This window comes from Dreissena polymorpha, chromosome 15 (assembly GCF_020536995.1).
Source record: "Dreissena polymorpha isolate Duluth1 chromosome 15, UMN_Dpol_1.0, whole genome shotgun sequence".
Taxonomy (NCBI): domain Eukaryota; kingdom Metazoa; phylum Mollusca; class Bivalvia; order Myida; family Dreissenidae; genus Dreissena; species Dreissena polymorpha.
In genome coordinates, this window is record NC_068369.1 from 31,179,468 (window position 1) to 31,196,790 (window position 17,323).

Consider the following 17,323-nt stretch of genomic DNA (forward strand, 5'->3'; position numbering starts at 1 on the left):
AAGTCAAACGACCATAAGAGACGTTACACAATCAACAGAAGGACACGTTATTATAGATGATACAAATGGGACAACAGTTCGATCTGGAGGTAGGTCACACATGTTTTGAAGATTTTGTGACACATCGTGATAAGACAGAAATTTACAATGTACCATTTAACAATATTGCAGAAAGAAAAAAATACTTCAATTGAAGGCTCTTTTATATTTTCATCTTCAGATGTGATCGCAATAGGAAGAAGTATTGGAGTGACTTTGGTTGTCGTTGTTGTTGTCATCATTGTTGTCAGACGAAGGTGCGTATTTTTAAAATAATGTTTTGTACAATGAGTAAGTGAAACAAGACGCCCTACTTGAGTACCGATGCTTTCAGACAAATAAACACAATTTCATCTGACGACAAAGCGGAAGTAACTTTACACAGAAACATATAAATGGATCGTTTCAATAATAAAGTATGCTGTTGACTCAACATTATATTACTTGATAAATCTGATAGCCAACACCATTCTAAAGAATTTATTCATATATTTATGGGAGACACTGTTTCCATACAAATTAATAACATTTCTAACGTACAATATATGTTATACGTCTTTAACAGCGTGTGCACGCTTATAACATGTAAGCGCTAACATATGATATATTTAGAAAAAGAATTATACAATTAACGGACCACAAAAGCCCTGTGATGAGAAGTGCTTACAGTGACTGCAAAGCAATATGTGGAGTAACTGTCGAAAACGCTGTTCCCGACAATAACTTTCACGTTAAGGAGAAACTAAGCCTCTTAGAGAACGAACATCTCGAACATAAGAGTACAGCAAATGATCCAATTGTAGCCATTGTAGATACAGTCATTTACCATACCATCAATGATGCAGTAGAACAACGAAGAAACGTCAACGACGACACCAATGATTACGATTACACAACGACTAAAGTAGTAAAAACTGAGAGGGATCCAAATAAAGTTTATAACAAACTGAAATTCGAACGCCATTGTGAATATACCCATGTAAAAGGACATTGTTAGGTATATGACCTACCAAAAATCAATCTCTATGACACGGCTTAAGTGAGTTACAAAGCAAATGCAACACGAGCAAGCGAAAATGATGATTACGACCATGTCGAAGGTAAGGGACGTATTCATATCGCAGCAACAAGCAACGGCTGCTTCATGACTGCCTCTGCAATGACTGTCAGAGCTGGATCTGCATCGGTAAAAGATGACGAAGGTGAATACAATCTCTTTTCTAATCAACCTTGCCCTACCCATTAAGAAAGTGAAGATGTTACCGCTTGAAGAAAAATAAAGGGGTTTAACGCTGTAAGCGTGATATAGGATATTATTCCTTAATTCGCATTGACCATGTTTTATGTCAGTGTGTAATCCTCCTAATGTGACATTTCATGTATAGAGAATAATAGGTTAGTGTTGATTATAGATCAGGTTTATCATGCGAGGCTTAGAAAACAAAAAGCACGAGCCTTGGCGAGTGCGTTTTCGTTTTCGTGCCGAGCATGATAAACCTGATCTATAATCAACACTGACCTATTATTCTATTTATCCCACTTTTATTCAGTAAACTTTTTTTATTTAAACAAAATAAGTTTTCACGAGTGTTTGTCGTACTTTGATAATGACTGTAGTGTAACCAAGGTCAGTGTATTACTCCGCGTTCCAAAAATAACCGCTGATCAAATATTCATTTTTTTAAATCAGAATATCGTTCTGTAACAAAGTGTCGAGCGTTATTAATTACAATTTTAATCATATTGAATTGCAAATCTTTAAGTTTTATGATATCAATATGACATTAAGTTGTTATATACAAGGAACTACATTTGTTTACAACGTAGCCTAACACCACACACAATTCACTTTCGATATCAAACTATCGAGTCGATCACGAGGTGCACATTATTTGCTTCTTTGTTATAATATGTGGTTATTTCGTGACGAAATAACAAAGATAACTTGGATTTAAGCTAATTATATACATTAACATTTTGAAAGTGGCACCAAAGAATTGTGAGGCAAAGTTGTTCGAACGCTGGTGAACCGTGAAGTGACTGGGTGGGGCGAACATCAAGATCAACTTGTTCGACGGTAGACAGTGGTTGTCTAGGCTGCATTTCGGCCATAGTTTCGGTGCGTGAAGGTGTACATGAGGAACTGTTGGATTGTTACATTTACTGGACTGAGCAAGAATGAACACTTTTGCAGCTGTTCAACAGATATGTTGGAATAATTGGTTAAGGACTGGACATTTTTGTGCCCTGTTATTGCCATGGTTTCAGTGGGTGGATATTTGTATTTCGAAATTTTTGGACCAGAAATTTGCGAACTGAGTGGTTCGTTATTCTCTTGTGCTTGAGAAAGCCGGAGTCTTTTGCCATGGCCTTCAGCATCTGACCTAACTTGTTGACACCCAATTGTTGACGCAAGAATCACCGGGATGCAGTGTCATTTGTGCGTATTGCCAGGTAGAAAAGATGCTTTGAAGAAAAATCAGATGGATGCATATCCGAGTACAGCTTGTAAATTAACACAGGATTTCTTGGTCCAGACGATTGTTTTCTACGGTCAAAGGGGAGCAACTCGCACTGACTTCTTCAAAGGGGAGCAACAACAGAACCTATTTGCATAGTGTTAAATTTACCTAATACTTGAGGTTTTAATAAAAATAAATGACAAAAAAACACGTTTTTTTTGCTACTTTCCTTTGTTTTAAGGTCATTAAGATTGACAAACATTTGAGATTGTTTTTATTATTGATGCACTTGGCAAACACAGGTGACGAGGTGCGTGGGAAAAAGTAGTCCTGGTTCGGCAGTTGATGACGTCATTTCGTGCCATTGATTATAGCCTTGCCGTTGATTATAGATGAAATTAAATAAACGGGGCTTTAATCAACCGATTTCGCTGTAATAGTGGGATAAAATTGTTTTTTTTATCATTAATATGCTAAAGATGAATTAAAACAACGGTCGCAAAAACACGCGTGTTCTCAAAGCAAAAACACGATAAACCTCGGCGGAATCATGGCACATGGAATATTAAACTGTATATAAGGTTGATCTGTAAAGCTTTGAAATCTATGAGGAGATGTTGTTGATCATTGTATACATTTATTTAAGTTAATCAGTTACAATAAAACTTTTACATGTCTATTGTTCCAGTTTGCAAACAACCATTGAGTAGTTTAACGGCAATAGCATTGAATTTTCTTTATTTAAAATCGAAATCGTTTACATTAACAGTTTTATCAGTAAATTACTTAATAAACTATACTGTTCAACGCTTGCTATAATAGGTTTAAAACACATTGCTTTGCATATTTCATTACCAGGCATTGATGATAGTTGTTTTGTTTTGTATATGTATGCCATGTCTAGTCCGTTTGTCTGTGTTAAACTGGCCCTTTGCTATAATTAAGGGATCGACTTCTATGATTAAGGTTCTCTCCTGATGGAGCAGTTGTATTATGTTTATATAAATAGATTAACATTTATGGAATACATGTTTGTTGGTAGAAGTTTTTTTCCTACATGTGTTGCCATTATATTAAAAAAGAAAGGAAAGTTGTTATATCCTTCATATCATTTTATCTGCATTGATTTAAATGTTAATGTAAATGCTTGCAAATATTGTTGAGTGTTAATAAACAATATTTGTTTAACTATCAATACCGTATTTTTTTAAACGAATGTCCCTTTCATATTAGTGTTATCACTCTAACAACGTTAAATGACAACAAACATACTTACTATCGCGATATCGTTATTTATAGTCACTGACATCTGAATGAACGAGCATTATCTAACAAACCACGAACACACAGTTTACGCCACATGTTACAATGCCTTCCAAAATCTACATCGACGTTTGCTCGAAATATGATCTAGTCTTATATAAAGGTTTAAAGCTCTGAAGTTGACATAATGAACAAACAAAAGCTATTCGAGGAGGACAGCACATTTGACTTTTTTCTTGTCAAAGGCAATAGGAATTCATTATGTTTCTTAAAGCCGATACCGAAATATTAAACAATGTTAAATATGCATGCTTTTTCCTAAACAATAAACGCTGTCATTTGTGTTTAAGAAAGCACAGTGCACCTATTGCCGTTGTGTGAGCGATTTACAACTCAAGAAATAATTAACAACAATATTTGAATGTATAAAAATACTTATTTAGATAAAATAACTTCAATGCAATTGTACTAATGTGGGCTGTATACATATAAGTGAAGCTATATAAAGAGGTATGTTACGATAAACAACGAGATACTTGAACTCGTTTTATTTTCATTTCGAAGCAGTTAAGCAATGCAGTATTTTGTCATCCGTATGTGTACATATCGATACAGTTTAGACATTTTTTTTAACATTTTTCGCTTTTCATTTTACATATACAGTGATGATGTTTCGTGTGTAGTTTTTCATTGTTTGTTCGGTAACTAAACAGCGATTTCCGAACGATCAACCGTTTTGTTTATCGATATAAATTGAGTTTTACCAAAACTGCGAGTTAATAAAAATACAGCATCAATAAATAGTACACTCCTAATTAAAGCAATGTTTCAACATAATTAGCTGTTTATTTGAATACAAAAACAATTAATTATTTATTCGGCTACGTTTATAAGCTGGTTTAAACCGTTTCATATTTGCTCCGTTACAATGGTAGTATTGCGTATGCACACTCAATCTCCGTTTTCTAGGAAAAACATGTACTAGTTGTCTTAAGAAAGATCAGGAGTGCGCTCATAGTGAGGATCGGACTTGGAATCTCCTGGTCGCAAGCACAACATCATATATATGTGTGTATATATATATATATATATATATACATATATATATAACAACAGTTAACATCAGCTGCAATACATGTCAAATTTTAACTTGTTCAAGTTTGTCTATGAAATCCCGTGCACAATGCAACTATATGATTGTTGTATTGGTGTAACACTTAAAAAGAAGGATATTTCAAATGAGTGCTTTAATAATAAAGAATAACAACTATGTAAATGAATATGCTGCTTTATATATTTATACGTTTTTTTCATATCTTAAGCAATACTACTTATTTCAGTTACGTGGGAAGCTCAAATCAAACAGACTGTCGGAATGGCGGACCGATCTCGTGTAACATGTTAAATTCATTTAACAGCGTATCTTATGCAGGCGACAAGTACAAAATATGACTTTTCAACTGAAAACACGTTATATAGTTAGTATTACAATTAAGAAAGTCTCATCAAAACATCAGTTGTAGCTGCTCACTTCATTATCTGCATTTTATATTGAACTATTGAAAAAACAGATACTTTTACAAGTATAAACGTGCAAGAGAATGAGCATTTTTGCATAACATTCGCAAACAATTAAGTACACTATCTTAAGCGGAGAATGTTTTAAGTAGTGCATAAGCAACTTGAAATGCTACGTTTAAAGGAACTTACCATGTCATGAGTGTACGTTAGTTCCGGTTCGAGTGTCGGTAGAAAGTATGGAGCAGGGGAAAAATGTGTAACAACATTCCAATAGCCAAAATTTGCATCAATATTTTGAATATAGGAGGGCATTACCAATTTGGTCAATTGTGTTGCTGACAAATGGAAATTATTTTTATTCGTGTATAATGCAATTAAGGAAGTTGTTCTCATGAGGTGAATAGTATTTGTTTTACATTGTTTAAGTGTACGCAGACTTAATATCGTTTTCAAAATAAAGCAACATCTATACCAGGGCATGCAAAACCAGTTTAATATAAACCCGGACATGCACATATTTCAGTCAAAATAAACATACTTCAATGACTTTCACCATTGCAGTTCATCGCAAGTCCATATGCGTCAACCTTTTATTTGGCTTGTTTGCGGGACACAAATATCATTGGTCTAATAATTTAGCAAGATCAGGGACTACATGAATTTCGCCAAATAGTTGTTTACCAGTAAACTCAGTGTATGATCAACCTTAATTTCGCGTCAGCCGAAAAAGAAAAATAAACATTGAGGTTTATAAATCACTTCTGTATTTGAACACTATTTTGTATACATTTATACTTATTGTAAATATGTTTTGTTTCTTTTAAAAGTTGTTAAAAACAATATTACTGTTTGTGTCATAAAACCGGGTATCAACTGATACTCATGGCTATATGCTGTAATAAACAGGCATACACAGATATGTGCCTTGGTTGTAAAACGAACGAGATGTGTGCAAACGTCCATCACTTAAAAGGAATGCTCCGGTATTTATTACATAGCCCAAAGGGATTCAATTATTTCTTTGAATGACCAAATCTTGTCGACTGCGAGGAACACAATGCTACTTAATAGAGATAAATCGAGATAAATCGAGATAAAACGATGTAAATCGAGAAATTATCATTTCAAGTGATTTGCTTCCCGTTTGATTCATGTGTCTTCATCCTTATTTAGATGCTTGTAAACAAACTAGGATACGATTGTCTGTTCTATATAACCTCACGTTCCAAACTTTACTTAATGCCACACAATTCATGATGCATTGTTCAATAATATTCCAGTCATGTTATGTGTACAGACAATTATGTAAATAGCATAAATGTATGCCTGTAGATTTTACAAAAAAATAATATAAGGTATCAGATGACAGCAGAAGCTAATTAACATCCGTAAATCGAAGATACTTTGAAGGCGTTTTCTTTCACACCTTAGTAACATATTTGGTGATTGTAAGTTTAAGCGTTCTCAATATATCGTTCGGAAACGAAATGATTTACAACAATCCGACCGACCTACCGAAAAACCGACCGACCGACAGTCTTGAGCACAGAATATAACCGGCTTCTTCGGAAGGGTAGGAAACTATTTATTAAATTGGGAGATGCGTTTATTATACAAAATATTGTGTTTTGTTTTTAGTTTGAAAATAACTATTTGCGAGAATCTTGTTAACCGAAAAACGAAAGTAAAATATGTTTCTAATTTTGCAAAAGACATCTTTTTAATTACCTATAATCTCATTATTTTAGAGCAATATAAATCTAATTCTCAAACAAACAAATTAATTGAAAAAGACATTCATTAGAGAAAGAAAAGTAGTTCTACGACGTGTGCGTGTGAGATATTAAGATTCCAAAACACGTTGTTTTCGTTTTTAAAACATGATTTATGTATTCAGTTATAAAGACACAGAAGTATCTAAAATATATAAATGTGACACCGATAAGGGGATTAACCTTCCGTATTTGACAATCGAGTCAACGTTTTATCTAAAAAACGGCTACGAAATGAATAATAACATGTATTAGGTTCATTTGGAAGCAGTTATGTTCATGTATGTAGCATTAAAATATAATAACGATGTTTTCAATTACCCGAACATTTATGAAAATACTCAGGCTCAATATGTGTGATACTTTAAAATATGGCTTTAAGTTCGTCACACGGAAGTGTCAGTTTTGTTTGTTTGGTCGTTTATTCGTAGTATTATATATAAGTGGTTATTTGCGCACAGTTTGGAAAATGATATATTTTTTCGTTTGAAGATAAAAATCCGGGGTTATCTTTGATTAGTCCTACTTCCTGCAAGAGCATCGTGATTAAGCGTGATATCAATATATCTATTCATATCTATGAGCGTGTTCTCTCGAGCGTGTTCGTATATGTGCTTTCTTTCACATAACGCAATACATATGAGCTGAATAGAGAGAACATAGCAACCTCTTCCGTTTTAGCTTGAAAAAGGCTATTTATAAATCAAACACATAATACGAAATTTAAATAACGTAAGAACGATCGTTCCGAGTGTTCACATCAAGTAGAAACTTGTTTATTGATGCACAAATTAAGTAGGAACCGCTACTTGCATGTGTTAAGGATGACAACCAAGGTGTCCAACAATCAGACAACCAAATGAAACTCTTTTGCTACATAGATAATATCCGAAAATTAAGTGCCCGAAAATGAGCAATGACGTTTTTTAACTAATCAAATGTTATAATTGTGTTAGAGATGAATACGTAATAAGCAATTAATCCACCAACTAGTTTCAAGTTAAATATACTATGGCATCACCGGAACGTGATAAACAGAACGTTTTTTTTTAACTTAAATGATCTTTTACACATCCGTCCAATCAATTCTGAAGTATATGTGGACTTTTTCTCCACAATCGTTTGTTTTGTTCTTAGAAAAATGGTGTATGCTTTATCGTGTTGATTTATATGTATCTTATATATAATGTTTTAATTAAATCTAAGTTAATTAAATGTTAAGAATTTAAATAACGGCATTAAACGCTGTTTGAGGTTGACAGTTATTGAAAAATAAGAATACTTATGGTAAATGTTATCAGATATATACTGCTAGCAAATAGAACATTAGATAAATAAGATATCGAAATTTGTACAAGATGCGTGTACTAAATCAGTATTGCAATTATTAGATAGATATAGTTTAGAATTAACACTTTAATTGTGTAATTAAAAACAGAATATTAGCATTTCGGTCAAACATGGATAACATTGTATAAAACAACATACACCGTATTATCTGTTTTACAAAAACTATTTTTTATTTAGAAATAATACTATGTATATGATTGTTTTCTGAATTTCGTGAATGCGCTTTTGGCTTTGCAAAGTGGAGTGAGTACACAGGAACAGTTGAGCTCATTGGTGTACTGCAAGAAAGTGTGTTGTGTTTGAATGTTTGGAATACAATGCCTTTCGGCCAATTAAACCATTTTATGAAAAAGGCAGTATATTTAACAAGCAAAATGCATAATTTATTTAGATAAAGTTTATTCTACATAAGCGACATCTTATATGAATAGTTATGCTATTATTTAATTAAAAAGGGATCTAAGCCTATTGCAAATGATATTGCTTGTATCTCTCGTCAACTTTTAAATACTGTTTTGTATTAATTTACTTCACATCTGAGTATGGCAGTTTGATTACCAACTAGGTGACATCATGTATGTGGTGATTAGGTCTTCTGATATTTCTACGGTCATTACCCCTCAACGTATCATTAAATACTGTCAATTGGCAGTTCCTGGCATTAGTATTTGCACTGGTGAACAAGTTATCCCAAGACAAGTGTGCGTTGGTTAACTGACCGCAATCATGTGTATCTATTACTATTTGAACAAACATATTGAACAATATGAATATGTCTGTATCTGTATGTAGCATGCGATCCCCAGTTTGTGAACAGTTTTAGCACGAATGACGTTTTTTTAACTATTAGGTGCGGTTCAAATATCACGCACATATTTTGAATATCAAATATGTACCCAGATCTTTGGTATGATCGCGATGTAAACTATTACTAATGAATATGCATTTCAATGTGAGATTTCATATGTACTTTTAATTAATGTTCATTGACAGTAAAAATAGTATAATGTTATTACTTGTAGGATCAGTTAAACTGTCGATGAGCAGGCAACGCAGTAGTCATACTACAGCGGCAGTGTGTTGGATTTTTCAATACGATTTGTAGCGATGGTTAGTTTATGTACACTTAAACAACATGTACGATTAAATGGTCACACATGCAAATATGTTTTAATTTAATATGTTATTGCTTGTATGCATTAATCTCCAATATGAAACCAGGACAGTATTATTGTTATCAAAACAACTTTGTTAGAAATAATGGCATCGACTACGTTGGCAATTAATTATTAAAACCACCGCCTGAATTGAAATCGCAAATAAGGGCCTGTCGACCATTGATTATTTAATATACACTTATCCGACATTTTATTGGATGTGCAGTAAACCAAACTATGCAGGTATGCCAACTCAGTTTGACTTTTACCGACACTCAACTTATAATTTTATTTTCATAAATAAACACTATACTGTACAAACAATCACACGGTAACATCAAAGATGAAAGTAGCTACAATCGTTCAATATTGCAAGGCATTACAAATCCATATATCTGGCCTTATCTTACGTCTAGGAAATTCGATAATATTAAAGTTATATTAAGAAATCGATTAAAAAATTACATAAAGGTTATGTGTAATATATATTTCTTAGAAAAAAACTAGCATTATATTCACCATTCAAATACAAAGCTGTACTACTGTTTACCCCGTTATGAATGATTTGCGTAACAAGTTTCTTGACAATGTACGAACAATTTACATTTCTAACCTTAAGTTAATAAAACAAGGCGATTTTAATTAACAAATCGGAAAACACATGGCGAAATGACATTGCTAATTGGTTGAAAAAGAACATGAGCCATGCGTCAAAACAAATCATGTTGGTAACGTGGATAATCGGATGTACTGGACAGTGTACATGGTGTTATAATAGCGTGTTTTAATTGCGAGATCATTAATATACTATTTCAGCGCTTTAATTAAAAACACACACACATGTTACATTTTGATGTGTGTGTCTTAAATCGCTTAAATTTAAGAACATAGACCAACACTCGTTGATTTGTTTATTTTCCACAACGCAAAGCAATAACGATACAAAAACTTAAATCGAGTTTAGCATTACATTTTAAAATATAACATATTATAACTCTGTTATTACAGTGTGCTCTTTGTTCATATCGCAATGTGTTAATGTATCTTAATATATTCGTGTATGACAAAAAAAACTGTGCATGTAGTTAACACTTATTTGGCAGATCCGATTCGACAATTGTAATGCATATTTTGTTCAGACATACTATTTTTAGAACTATGGAATTTGTGTTTAATTGTTACTTTCAATCAAAGCGTAATGATTTACGTTCAAACTCATCGTGTTGGAATTTCAAACGTTAATGGGGAACACAATGATATACAACATGTGGACCATTCAGCTAACTATGACCTTTCAACAAAACAGGAGTGTGGTAGGTGATACGTAGAATCTAGTTACTTGCGTTTGTAAAATAATGACACAAATAAAGAGATTGCTAAATGATTTGATGTTGAAATCGCGAATTTCGTCATTTGGTTAATACTTTAACTGTAATCATATAATAAACATAGCAAGATGAGCGAATGTTTTACGTTAATTGTTAAACATCCAGGAGTTTATATGAATCCCCTTTTCGAAAACATCGATGGAAACACGTCGTGAGGATAAATATGAATTCAACATATAACCCACCGACCCCCACCCCCCAAAAATCATAGTTGATACTCAACGCGTTGCTTATATGTTTTTCTTCCAATGCCCTTTGTATGCAGGGTTGTTGCAGCATATAAAAATAGTTTTGACATAATAACAGTATACTTGTAGTTTATATTTTTCCGTTCAATGCTAATATGTAGTTGCTTTATGTGAATTAACGTATGTCTCATAGAGTAAAATAAAATATAAAACATTTAACTATGATTATAAATTAGTGTTTTTATATATAAACACAACCGTTAAGCTTTCACCTAGCGCCGTATTTACAAAGCTCCTTATGGATAACTCAAGAAAATTCTTTAAAACATTCAAATTGTCCTTGGTTAATTCGTGTTTAGGTTGTTTGCATTCAAATATCTTACATAAGTAAATCATTTCTTTAAACAAAATGTACGTACATATCTGAATTCATACTACCGTCACAATACAAAACATTAACTATTTACAATGGTGTTTGCCAACCCTATTGAAAGGTCCAAGCGTCCTTATTAAAATCAGTTTTAAATATTATACTAATAAACATGTACCATCCATTGAAGAAACTAATATTAAGCTATTTGTAAACTGGGTGCTTTTCAATAGTTACAATTTGATAAAGTTTCATTGCTTCAATAGTTATTAAAAAAACAACTGTGTCGCCCTCGCTTGGTTAACATGAGTTTTAAACCTAAACAAGTTTACACTACTTGTTGAATTACCTGATAAATCATCAAGTGAATAGCTATGCTTTATGTAAAACCATGCCACTCTACACGCGTGCATTATCATTACCGAGTGTACTTCCTCATTCAGTCAGTCTTAATCTTCAGGACAGTACAGAACGAGACATAATGAGGTTTTACAAAATTATGTGCGTGATTATGTTGGCTACGAGTACTGTACAAGGTAAATATATCCGCTTATTATAATTATGTTCATGAACTGATTACTATATTTGTCAACGTTTATCAAAATATGAAGCCTAAACGCATATTAACTACATAAACAAGTATTAACTGTTATAAATATCGTAGATAATAAAAATAAAAATTAATATTACTTAAAATAAGTGTTAATCTATGCTAAACGCTGATTTACTAAACCAACACATGAATATATGTAAAATACGTATTACAAAGACCGTGCTAGTAAATATTGATTACATTTGTGTGTAATTACAAGCCGGAAGTGCATTTTAATACGAACTCATCTTTCAACATGATTTATGTATTCAGTTATAAAGACACGGAAGTATCTAAAATACATAAATGTGACACCGATAAGGGAATTTACCTTCCGTATTTGACAATCAAGTCAACGTTTTATCTAAAAACGGCTACGAAATGAATAGTAACATGTATTAGGTTCATTTGGAAGCAGGTGTGTACATGTATGTAGCATTAAAATATAATAACGATGTTTTCAATACCCCGAACATTTATGAAAATACTCAGGCTAAATATGTGTGATACTTTAAAATATGGCTTTAAGTTCGTCACACGGAAGTGTCAGTTTTGTTGGTTTGGTCGTTTTTATAATTATTCGTTAGTATATATAAGTGGTAATCTGCGCACAGTTTGCAAAATGATATATTTTACGTTTGAAGATAAAAATCCGGGTTTATCTTTGATTAGTCCTGCTTCCTGCAAGAGCATCGTGATTAAACGATATATCAATATATATATTCATATTTATGAGCATGTTCTCTCGAGCGTGTTCGTTTGTGTGCTTTCTTACGCATAACTCATTACATATGAGCTGAATAGCGAGAACATAGCAACCTCTTCCGTTTTTGCTTGAAAAAAGGCAATTTTTAAATCAAACACCTAATATGAAATTTAAATAACGTAAGAACCACCGTTCCGAGTGTTCACATCAAGTAGAAACTTGTTTATTGATGCACAAATTAAGTAGGAACCGCTATTTGCATGTGTTAAGGATGACAACCAAGGTGTCCAACAATTAGACAACCAAATGAAACTCTTTTGCTACATAGATAATATCAGCAAATTAAGTGCCCGAAAAAGAGGAATGACGTGTTTAAACTAATCAAATGTTTTAATTGTGTTAGAGATGGATACGTTTTAAGCAATGAATCCACCATCTAGTTTCAAGTTAAATATACTGTGGCAGCACCGGAACGTGATACACAGAACGTTTTTTTTTTAACTTAAATTATCTTTTACACATCCTTCCAATCAATTCTGAAGTATATGTGGACTTTTTCTCCACAATCGTTTGTTTTGTTCTTAGGAAAAAGGTGTATGCTTTATCGTGTTTATTTAAATGTATCTTATATATAATGTTTTAAATTAAATCTAAGTTAATTAAATGTTAGGAAATAAATAACGGCATTAAACGCTGTTTGAGGTTGACAGTTATTTAAAAATGAGAATACTTATGGTAAATGTTATCAGATGTATACTGTTAACAAAAAGAACATTAGATAAATAAGATATCGAAATTTTTACAAGATGCGTGTACTAAACCAGTATTGCAATTTTTAGATATATATAGTTTAGAATTAACACTTAAATTGTGTAATTAAAAACACAATCATAGCATTTCGGTCAAACATGGATAACATTGTATAATACAACATACACCGTATTATCTGTTTATTTAGAAATAATACTATGTATATGATTGTTTTCTGAATTTTGTGAATACGCTTTTGGCTTTACAAAGTGGAGTGAGTAAACAGTAACAGTTGAGCTGATTGGTGTACTGCAAGAAAGTGTGTTGTGTTAGAATGTTTGGAGTACAATGCCTTTCGGCTAGTTAAGTCCATCAATAACATCACACGTTAAAGCTTATCATTCTATATCACAAACAACAATGTGTCGAAATTCTATGAAAATGTGTTGCAGTAAGACACATAATGTACATTAATTGATTTAAGAGAAAGAATGTAATGCTGTTCAGTTCAAGACAGAAGTAGTATAACATTCTCTCATATTAATTGAAAATAAATTGGTCCAATAAATGCACACATATTTCTTTGAATAGCTGACTTAGCACAATGTCGTCCAAAATTTCTTAAAGTTTTTATATGCGGAAAATTGTCCGCACAAAGGTTTGCGAAAGGTCTGAAATTGTAAGGAATGCACACTAAAATATATTCCAGATACCGAACTTTTTGCGGGTAATTAACATTGACGTATTGCAGTAAATGAATATACTTATTATCGAAACGCACTCTAGAATCGAACATATTGGAAACCATTTTACGAATTATGCAGTATATTTTACAAGCAAAATGCATAATTTATTTAGAGAAAGTTTATCCTACATAAGCGGCATCTTATATGAATAGTTATGCTATTATTTAATTAAAAATGGATCTAAGTCTACTGCAAATGATATTGCTTGTATTTCTCGTCAACTTTTAAATACTGTTTTGTATTAAATTACTTCACATCTGAGTATGGCAGTTTGATTACCAACCAGGTGACATCATGTATGTGGTGATTAGCTCTTCTGATATTTCTACGGTCATTAACCCTCAACGTATCATTAAATAATGGCAATTAGCAGATCCTGACATTAGTATGTGCACTGGTGAACACGTTATCCCAAAACAAGTGTGCGTTGGTTAACTGACCGCAATCATGTGTATCAATTACTATTTGAACAAACATATTGAACAATATAAATATGTCTGTATCTGTATGTAGCATGCGATCCCCAGTTTGTGAACAGTTTTAACACGAATGACGTTTTTTTTTTAACCATTAGGTGCGGTTCATATATCACGCACATATCTCGAATATCAAGTATGTACCCAGATCTTTGGTATGATCGCGATGTAAACTATTACTAATCAATATGTCTTTCAATGTGAGATTGCAGATGTACTTTTAATTTATGTTCATTTACAGTAAAAATAGTATATGTTATTACTTGTAGGATCAGTTAAACTGTCGATTAGCAGGCAACGCAGTAGTCATACTACAGCGGCGGTGTGATGGATTTTTCAATACGATTTGTAGCGATGGTTAGTTTATGTACACTTAAACAACATGTACGATTAAATGGTCACAAAACGGTTCATAGCAACACATGCAACTATTTTTTTAAATTTAATTTGTTATTGCTTGTATGCATTAATCTCCAATATGAAACCAGGACAGTATTATTGTTATCAAAACAACTTTGTTAGAAATAATGACATCGCTTACATTGGTATTTAATTATTAAAACCAACGCCTGAATTGAAATCGCAGATAAGGGCCTGTCGACCATTGATTATTTAATATACACTTTTCCGACATTTTATCGGAGTCGATGTAAAGGCACTCGAAGGACGGTCATGTGCAGTAAACCAAACTATGCATGTATGTCAACTCAGGTTGACTTTTACCGACACTCAACTTATAATTTTATTTTCATAAATAAACACTATACTGTACAAACAATCACACGGTAACATCAAAGATGAAAGTAGCTACAATCGTTCAATATTACAAGGTATTACAAATCCATATTTCAGGCCTAATCTTACGTCTAGGAAATTCGATTATATTAAAGTTATATTAAGAAATCGATTAAAAAATTACATAAAGGTTAGGTGTAATATATATCTCTTAGATAAAAACTAGCATTATATTCACCATTCAAATACAAAGCTGTACTACTGTTTACCCCGTTATGAATGCTTTGCGTAACAAGTTTCTGGACAATGTTAGAACCATTTACATCTCTAACCTTCAGTTAATAAAAAAGGCGATTTTAATTGACATTTAGGAAAACACATGTCGAAATCACATTTCTCATTGGTTGCAAAAGAACATGACCCTAGCGTCAAAACAATTCATGTTGGTAACGCTGATATTCGGATGTTCTGGACAGTGTATATGGTGTTATAATAGCGTGTTTCAATTGCGAGATCATTAATTTACTATTTCAGCTCTTTAATTAAAAATAAACAAACACACATGTTACATTTTGATGTGTATGTCTTAAATCGCTTAAATTTATGAACATAGACCAACACTAGTTGATTTGTTTATTGTCCACAACGCAAAGCAATAACGATACAAAAACTTAAATCGATTTTAGCATTACATTTTAAAATAAAACGTATTATAACTCTGTTATTACAATGTGCTCTATGTTCATATCGCAATGTGTTAATGTATCTCAATATATTCGTGTATGAAAAAAAAAATAACTGTGTATGTAGTTTACACTTATTTGGCAGATCCGATTAGACAATTGTAATGCATATTTTTTTCAGACATACTATTTTTAGAACTATGGAATGTGTGTTTCATTGTTACTTTCTATCAAAGCGTAATGATTTACGTTCAAACTCATTGTGTTGGAATTTCAAACGTTAATGGGGAACAACATGATATACTACATGTGGTCCATTACGACAACTATGACCTTTCAATAAAACAGGAGTGTGGTAGGTGACACGTAGAATCTAGTTACTTGCGTTTGTAAAATAATGGCACAAATAAAAAGAGATAAATTATTTGTTGTTGAGAACGCGAATATCGTTATTTGGTTAATACTTTAACGGTAATCGTATAATAAACATAGCATGACGAGCGCATGTTTTACGTTAATTGTGTAACATCCAAGAGTTTATATAAAATCTCTTTTCGAAAACATCGATGGAAACACGTCGTGAGGATAAATATTAATTCAACATATAACCCACCAACCGCCACCCCAAAAAAGCATAGTTGATACTTAACGCGTTGCTTATATGTTTTTCTTCCAATGCTCTTTGTATACAGGGTTGTTGCAGCATATATAAAAATAGTTTTGACATATTAACAGTATACGTGTAGTTTATATTTTTTTCGTTCAATGCTAATATGTAGTTTCTTTATGTGAATTAACATATGTCTCATAGAGTAAAATAAAATATAAAACAATTAACTATGATTATAAATTAGTGTTTTATATATAAACACAACCGTAAAGCCTTCACCTAGCGCCGTATTTACAAAGCTGCTTATGGATAACTCAAGAAAATTCTTTAAAACATTCAAATTGTCCTTGGTTAATTCGTGTTAGGTTCTTTGCATTCAAATATCTTACATAAGTAAATCATTTCTTTAAACAAAATGTACGTACATATCTGAATTCATACTACCGTCACAATACAAAACAGTAACTATTTACAAGACAAGACAAGACAAATATTTATTCAGACTTGCACAGTGT

At 32.3% G+C, this 17,323-nt stretch overlaps 1 protein-coding gene across 7 annotated transcripts in view; it reads left to right on the forward strand.

Moving 5' to 3' along the window:
- Nucleotides 1–11,910: 11,910 nt before the first annotated feature.
- Nucleotides 11,911–17,323, forward strand: part of LOC127861221 (uncharacterized) — a 361,489-nt gene continuing 356,076 nt past the window's right edge. For 3 of the 7 annotated variants that reach the window (XR_008040136.1, XR_008040137.1, XR_008040138.1), the window contains exon 1: nt 11,911–12,046. Coding sequence is in view for 4 of the 7 variants with exons in the window: in XM_052399629.1 (XP_052255589.1) it covers nt 11,992–12,046 (55 nt within the window). In the remaining 3 variants the exon portion in view is untranslated. The remainder of the gene's footprint in view (nt 12,047–17,323) is intronic. The other 4 variants (XM_052399622.1, XM_052399626.1, XM_052399625.1 and 1 more) reach the window with 2 other exon arrangements.